Source organism: Mastomys coucha, unplaced genomic scaffold (assembly GCF_008632895.1).
Source record: "Mastomys coucha isolate ucsf_1 unplaced genomic scaffold, UCSF_Mcou_1 pScaffold18, whole genome shotgun sequence".
In the NCBI taxonomy this organism is placed as follows: domain Eukaryota; kingdom Metazoa; phylum Chordata; class Mammalia; order Rodentia; family Muridae; genus Mastomys; species Mastomys coucha.
Genome location: NW_022196900.1, coordinates 90,906,711 through 90,915,026, shown reverse-complemented (window position 1 = coordinate 90,915,026; position 8,316 = coordinate 90,906,711). Strand labels below are relative to the sequence as shown.

The window sequence follows — 8,316 nt, the reverse complement described above, 5'->3', positions numbered from 1 at the left end:
ACCTCGAACTCAGAAATCTGCCTGCCTCTGCCTCCCAAGTGCTGGGATTAAAGGTGTGCGCCACCACCTTTAATTGACTTCTTTTAACCTTTAAAACTTTTGGTTTGAGTGCAGTTGTGTCTGCGCACCACATGCGTGCAATTCTTGCAGAGGCCAGAAAAGAGCGTCAGATCCTCTGGAACTGGCGTTGCAGATGGTCACGAGGTGGGTTCTGAGAGTGAATCTGGGAACTCTGGAAGAACAGCCAGTGCTCTTAACCGCTGAACCATCTCTCTAGCCACAAGATGTAGAGATTTAAAAGACCCATGTTACATCTTAGCTCCCGGCAGGGCCCCTGCCACACTCTGGCACTTGGGACACAAGAGCCTGAGAGCACCTGCTTCTGTTTCCTTCCTTCTGACTCATTTCCTTTCCCTTCTCCGTCTCCCTCCCCACACTGTCCTCCCCACCCCCAGGCCATAGAGACCTATCTGGTGAATGTCTCTCCCGGGGGTCTGACCTACATTGCTGAGTGGCGAGGAGGAATTCTAGACCACAAGATGGGACACCTTGCCTGCTTCTCAGGGGGCATGATTGCCCTTGGTGCTGAGGATGCTAAGGAAGACAAAAGGGCCTACTACCGAGAGCTTGCTGCCCAGATCACCAGGACATGCCATGAGTCCTACGCCCGCTCAGGTAACCCTGCAGGCAAAAAAAGCAGCACTAGATACCCAGGCTAGACACCAGGAAGCACAGGCCAGAACAGCAGACAAAGGAAAGAGAAGCACTCTTATTACCATCTCTCCTGGGAAGCTATTAGAATTTCAGTGAGAGGCAAGCAGTCCTGGCACTGACTGTATCCTGCCCGGCGGCACTTGAGATGTATTCCGACTGAGCCTCCCAGCACAGGAGGGGAATCCGGGGCTCAGAGATGATGTAGTCAAGGTTCCACGGGAGGCAGGGATTGGAAGGTCCTCCAACACCCACGGCCAATTGACACCTGAGCCCTGCAAATCCTCTGCCTCTCCCCTGCACCCCAAGCGGGCTCTCACCCTGTGTCTATCTAGCTGCCCTCTGATTGAAGACAACCGGGAAGCTTGAAGATCTCTGTCTACACACACCGGGCACTTAACCAACACTGCCAAATAGTCTGTCGAGGGGCATGAGCCCCAAACATTTCATACTTGGTGAAAACATCCCAGAGAGGGGGAGCTGTCTTAGGGAAAGTCCCTCTGTATGTGAGGTCCTGATAGCCAGTTCTACACACACACACACACACACACACACACACACACCACACGTACACATGCACAGACACACACACTCACATTCTGCCCTTCTGAAAGTGTACTGCCTGACTTCAGAACCGTAGTCTTCACCTTGGGTGGGTGAGAGTGCTCTGAGCCTCTGTCTTCCCATCTGTCCAATAGCTAGAACAGCACGCAGCTAACTGAGCCATGCTAGGCCCCACGAGCCAGCATCCTGCACGAGGCTCTGACAGTGAGATGCCAGCGACAAGTGTCAGGGCTGGAGCTGGTTCCAAGCGGGTGACGTCCGTGCTAGGCCTGAAATCGGGTGATCCATTCTTCGCCCTGGGCTCGCTGTGCCAGGGCCATAAACAAACGGGAAATCTCAGGAATAATAAAGAGCTTGCTGTTTGTCTGGGACAATCATCCAGGGCTGTAAAAGACAGCCGCTTAACCGAGCATATTGTCCCAACCAGCCTGGCTCGCCCGCTGGCTGCCGGCTACGCTGCCACTGCCTCTGTCACCCCATTAGCAACTTGGCAAAAGTGCTGCTTCCCAGCGGCAGAGCCCCCAGCCATCTGGGGGCGGGGCAGGGCGGGGGGGCAAAGAAGCCCAGCCCAATTGACTCCTAAGGAGCTACATCTCCAGCGTGCCAACAGGGTCTAGAGAAAATCTCCCACCCACCCCAGGGCCTCCTGGGTGCCAAGGCCAAGCAGGAGTGAGGACATACCCAGGACTAGAGTCAGTGCTTAGCTGGCCTGGACAGAGGTGCAGGCAGGAGAGGTGCAACCTAGCTCAGCCTTGACGCACAGTGTGGCCTTCCTGATCCTGTTTCCCTATGAAAGAAGGATTGCCCTGCTCTCTGCTTCACAATGTTAGTCCTGTGGAAAACAATGGCAGCAGGCTGCCCACACACAAAACCTAGACCCCATGAAGCCAAACCAGGCCTAGGCAGGTCTTTCCCAGGCTCCTGTCTGAGTTCGCATCTCCACTACTGTGATATAAAACACCATGAGCAAGCTATCTGAGGAAGGGTTCATTTCATTTTACAGCTCTCAGGTCACACCCCATCACTGAGGGAAGCCAGGTTAGGAACTCAAGGCAGGATCCTGGAGGCAGGAGCTGAAGCAGAGGCTATGGAGGAGGGCTGCTTACTGGCTTGCTCCTCGTGGCTTGCTCAGCCTGCTCTCTTCCAGCATCAGGACCACCTGTCCAGGGGTGGCACTCCCTCTGCTGGACTACGTCCTCCTGCCACAATGATCAGTTAACATAATACTCACAGACTTGCCTCCAGGCCAGTCTTACAGTCAGTTTCTCAATTAAGATCTCTTCTTCTGGGGGGGGCAGGGGGGGCGGCTGGCAAAGTGGCTCAGTGGTTAAGAGCACTGACTGCTCTTCCAGAGGTCCTGAGTTCAATTCTCCCCAGCAACCACATGGTGGCTCACAACCATCTGTAATGGAATCTGATTATACATAGAGCAATCATATACATAAAATAAATAGATCTCGTTTTTAAAATCCCCTCTTCTCGGACATGTCTAGATTCATGTTGACAAAAACCAGCCAACGTTGATCCTCTAGTAGAGCCCACTCAGTGTTTTCTCAAGTGGCCTAGGGTGTGTGAGGGAGGTACTGAGGGGGAAACTGGTCACATTTGCATAATAAAGGTCCTGGTGAGTCCTACAACCCCAACTTTTTGCGAGGAGTTGAGGAGAGGGAGGGTTGAGACAGGTCTCAAAATGTAGCCCTCATTTGCCTATAACTTGTTCTGTAGACAAAGCTAGCCTCAAAATCAGAGATCCCTCTGCTTCTGCCTCCCAAGTGCTAGGGTTAGAGGTGTGCACACCACACCCAGCTAAACTGCTAAATTCTTTAAGCTTCAATGAACTTGCTGTGGAGGCTGTGCACAGCTTGGTGCAGCCCCCAGGGGCAATCGGCGAGTCTACCCCAGCTCAACCTTCTGCCATGCCCATCCAGGTCTATTCTAGACAAGGTCCAGAGAAGCAGGAGGTGGGAGTTTTGACTGGTTATTGATCTGTCCCACAGACACCAAACTGGGGCCGGAAGCCTTCTGGTTCAACTCTGGCCGAGAGGCGGTGGCCACACAGCTGAGCGAGAGCTACTACATCCTGCGACCAGAGGTGGTGGAGAGCTACATGTACCTCTGGCGGCAGACGCATGACCCCATCTACAGAGAGTGGGGCTGGGAGGTGGTCATGGTGAGTGTGGGTTAGCAGCTATCCCTGGGAATTCAGCCTCTGGCTCAGGAACTACAGGGAGGCAGTCAGAGCAACCCTCCAATCCCACACGGTCTTCCTCCATCCCAAGCACTAGTTAGACAACTGGCCTTCCTAGGGTGTCTCGTTGTGAAGACACACCATGACCAAGGCAACTCTTATAAGAGAAAGCACTTAATTGAGGGCTTCCTTATGGTTTCAGAGATTTAGTCCATTATCGTCAGGACCATGCAGGGAACTCGCAGCAGGCATGGTGCTGGAGAAGTAGTGAGAATTATATCCTGACCCACAGGCAGAGAGAGAGAGAGACTGAGACGGAAACTGAGCCTGGGATACGCTTGTCCTCCAACAAGGCCACCCCCACTATAACAAGGCCACACCTCCTTATCCTTCTCAAAGAGTTCCATTCCCTGGGACTATGCATTCAAATAGATGAGCCTGTGGGGCCATTCTTTTATTCATTTATTTATTTATTTATTTATTTATTTATTTATTTATTTATTGCTTTTTCAAGACAGGGTTTCTCTGTATAGCCCTGGCTGTAGTGGAACTCACTCTGTAGACCAGGCTGGCCTCGAACACAGAAATTCACCTGCCTCTGCCTCCCAAGTGCTGGGATTAAAGGCATGAGCTATTACTGCCTGGCCCTATTCTTATTTAAAGTACCACATAGGGGTAAATGGAGAAGACAAGGGTAGTGCTACCAGAAAATTCTCTGATAGGTCCTTTTTCCCTCTTCCCACAAGCCCTTGTGCCTATGCCAACAAGGGTCACCTGCTTTGAGGACAGGCTATCCTGGCAGCACACACTCCAGGTGACTGCTTACATTTAAGATGCATAGGACTCATCCAGGGGCTTGCTTCCCTAAGGCCTGGTTCTTGGCCCTCAAAGGCCAAGTGTTTTGTGCTTCTGCTTTTCCTCAGAGCAGAAAGTGGGCCCATGTTGGATGTAGAGAAAGGCAGCAGCAGGCTTCAAGGCTTCTGAGTCTGCTCTGTGGATCCCAGCGGCCCCTGCAGCGGCCAACAGACATCATCGCCTCTGTGGTGAAAGTCCCGGGAAGGTGGAGAGGCCTGGGCAGGACTCAGTCCAGGGAACTGCTCACTTGCCTAGGAAAGCATCAGGGCTGAGTTCTTAGAGTGAGCGAAGGCCATGTGGGCAGGCTGGTCCTGGGAAGAACGATGTAGCTGGACCCCCACGTGGCCAGCCAAGGGTTATCAAGCTCCAGACACCAGGCACACCCTCCCCACACTAAGGATGCTCCCTTCCTCCAGGCCCTGGAGAAACACTGCCGGACGGAAGCCGGCTTCTCAGGGATCCAGGATGTGTACAGCAATAATCCCAACCATGACAACAGGCAGCAGAGCTTCTTCCTGGCTGAGACGCTGAAGTGAGTACAGCTCTTCTTGGGTCAGGCCCACAGCTCAGGAGTCACAGGCAGGGAGCCTGTCCCATGGGGCAGAGGCTTAGGGTCCCCAGGGCTTCCCAGCAGGCTGTGCTCTGGCCAGCTCTAATTCTTCCCAAGATCCCCAACGCTGACCACAGCCATGGTTTCCCAAACCTCTGTTTGCCACTCTTTGTTTAAAAAATTAAGTCACACCCCTCTGCCACGTGACGTTGATGCTGAGTACCATTGGACCTGTCCCTCTGTAATCTCTGCAGCCCAGCTTGGAGCGCTTTGGCAGTCTCCTGCTTGTTTCCCTTGTGTGGGGACAACAGAAGTTTCCCCATAGAAAGGAACGTGTAGGTGTCGGGGTCTGCAGCCCAGGGGGCCCACGCTGGTACATTGCCAGCTCCTGTCTCCTCACAGAGGAAAAGACGCCCTGAACTGTGCCTTGCTCTGGTGGTACCTCCTAGTGAGTCCCCACACCAGAGGCCAGAGTTCCCAGAGCCCAGCTGTGTCACTGCCCTGCAGGAATTTAATAGCGGCTTGGGAGCCTAGTAACACTTTGGGCAGGTGCAGACCCTGGGCCACCAGACCAAGAGCAAGTCTATAAAGTCTGCAGAGCTCAGCAGGGCAGTCAGGCAAATGAAGCAGTGATGTTGGCCAAAATTAAACTGGTCTTCTGACCCTACAACTCAGCATCGTGTGTTTCCTCAGGGCAAGCACGGCAGTGCCCCGGCACCTTACCCCCTCACCCTCTCATCCCCAGGACAAGCACGGCACTCTCCCCTACCCCCCACCCCTAGGACAAGCAGGAAGTGCCCCCCCACCTCGCCCCCTTACCCCCCACCGCTACCCCCAGCCCGTCTCCTGCATTAACTACTCTCTCCATCCCTGCCCTACCAGGTACCTCTATCTTCTGTTCTCTGAAGATGATGTGCTGTCGCTGGAAGACTGGGTGTTCAACACTGAGGCTCACCCGCTGCCCGTCAACCACTCGGACAGCTCCAGCATAGCTGGCCACCGTCACTGACCCCTGTCACCACGCCCGTGTCTCAGGGACGCCTCTACTTTCTTGGGATCCGGGACCGTTCTCAGAAGCCCTGAGGACGGAAGGCCCACTGTGGGCAGACCCTGGACGGATGTGTCGGACAGGCGACTTCTTTTCCTCTGTGAGGAGACAGGAGCTGGTGATGTACCAGCGTGGGCCCCCCGGGCTGTGGTCCCTGGCGCCTACAAGTTTCTTTCTATGGGGGAACTTCTGTGTCCCCACACTTGCTGTCCCTGGGCCAAAGGACTGGAGGTTTGCATATCCATCTCATGTATTTGATTCCGTTTCCTTTTTGGTTTAGGGAGTTCAGTTTTGCTTGACTTTACTTTTTATTCCCCCTCCCTATTTGAGTTTTATGACAATTATAATTTTCAAAATCATGCACCTTCTAAAGCGGGGTCATCTAACTCAAGGAGACCTTGGGTGTTTGTACACACACACTCTGGACCCGGCTGCTTTTAATGCCTGTCACCCGACGTTGACTCTGTTCCACTTCTTGTCATCTACGCTGTCATCCCCTTTGCTTTGGTCCCAAATGTTACAAATAACTAATGCTATTTTCATTACTGTAATGGAAAAATATGTGAAGTAGAATAAAGGAGTTCATTGAATAAGAAATAAGATTGGACTCATTGGCCACCAGAGGCTCCTGGGAAAAAATGTTCCAACTGTGTTCATCAGAAGCAATCACCAGCTGGCAGCCGAGCTGAGGTGTGATTTAGTCAAGCCGGTCCAGCTTCTCTGTCTCCCTTCAGTTGGCCCTAGTAAATCCAGGAAATGTGAGGCCAGCCCTTTGGGTAGACTTGCATATGCATACTCAAACTTGGATGGAGGCTTGGAAGAAGCCCACGGAGGTGACTCTGTTTGCCTGAGGTCACACAGCCAGAAAAAAAAAAAAAAGAAGCAGAAGTAAACCTTGCCTCTGGAATCTCCTGGCCACACTGGTCCTTTGTCCATCAGCAATGCTCGATGAGCCCCTGCCCCCACCAGGGTTAGACGGTCTCCGCCCTGCAGTCAGGGCGCTCAGATCGTATACGGTGCCTCTACATTAGTGGAATGGCTATAAACCATTGCAAATACCAACAAGGACACATGACAGCCAACAATAGCTAGGACCTGGCTGGGGGTTAGGGACAATAAGACCCAAAAGACACATAGGCGCTATCTATAGACAAGGACATAGTGGTGTGATACCTTCTAACCCAGACTCCACTGTCACACTCTCTGCGCCATCTCCCTGGAAACCCAGAAGCCATCTGCATGGCGAGGAGTCCAGGTCCCAGCACTGGCAGCCGTGCCAGGCTTTCCTGTCCAGCAGACCCCCTGGCAGCCTGGACACAGCCGAGGTCCTGGGTAATGTTGACTCTTTCCCAGCCCCTTCGTTAGATTGTGCTTGTCAACTAGCCATCAAGGTATGGGGGCTCCAGGCCTGGTGACACCCACCCACCCAGTGTGTGAGCCCAGACCAGTCACCTCACCTCACCTCTCTGGGCTGTTTTCCATCAGCAGAGGTTGCTATGGGAACCAGCAAGATGCTTCTGATACTTTACTCTATGGTCCAGGATCCACTGCCTCCTGGTTCTGGAGGCCCAGACAGCCCAGCTCTTCCTGAGCAGAGCTGTGCATCCCCAGTTCCCGTAGCAGGACCCCCGGCCCTCAGAGCATCAGTCACACACTTTGGTCAGGTGTCACAGAATAGGGTCTCCTGCTATCCAGAGCACACATGAACAAACACTGTAGGACAATTAAGAAACCAAGAAAATCAGAAAGGAATCCGGTTACCACCCTACTCTCCGAAATGAATAGTTATATTTTCTTCTAGACCTTTTTCTATGGATATATAGAAGATATATTTTGCAAACATGGTGTCAGCCTATGCATACTGTTTCTCTTATAACCTGCTTTTGCACTTAACTATATACTGTGAACATCTTTCCATGTCAAGAAATATACACGTATGTCAGCACTCTTCCTGGCTGTATAGATTTCCACCGTGCGCCGGTCTTCTGCTGGGTGTACCTAATGGCGGGCATTCAAGTTTGTGTCCTGAGGGATTCTCGGTTATAATTTTAACAACGAAAGCCGTGTATTGAATTGCTGGTGAATGGCTCCTGGGGTCTTGGGAACAAGGGAACAGCTAGACCTGAAAAAGAACAAAAGAGCTGGAGAGCTGGCTCAGTGGTTAAGGAGTTAACACTGCTCCCAACGAGAGACTCAGTTTGAATCCCTAGCACCCATGTCAGGCAGCTCACAACCACCCGTGACTCCAGCTCCAGCAAACGGCACCTTCTGGCTTCTGCAGGCACACACACAGATACGGCAGACTCTCACGAAGACACACACATACACACAAAGTATTTTAAAAAAGAAAGAGAGACAAGAAAGAGGACTTGGTGGCCAGGAGTCCTACAAGAACCAGAG

At 52.5% G+C, this 8,316-nt stretch overlaps 1 protein-coding gene across 1 annotated transcript in view; it reads left to right on the top strand.

Annotated features, from left to right (window-relative positions):
• Man1c1 (mannosidase alpha class 1C member 1) overlaps positions 1-7,863 on the top strand; it is a 139,778-nt gene extending 131,915 nt beyond the window's left edge. Inside the window, exons 9-12 of the mRNA XM_031379030.1 lie at positions 456-675; positions 3,273-3,445; positions 4,735-4,850; positions 5,751-7,863. Coding sequence (XP_031234890.1) covers positions 456-675; positions 3,273-3,445; positions 4,735-4,850; positions 5,751-5,877 — 636 coding nt within the window. The 3' untranslated portion in view covers positions 5,878-7,863. The remainder of the gene's footprint in view (positions 1-455; positions 676-3,272; positions 3,446-4,734; positions 4,851-5,750) is intronic.
• The last annotated feature ends 453 nt before the right edge of the window (positions 7,864-8,316 follow it).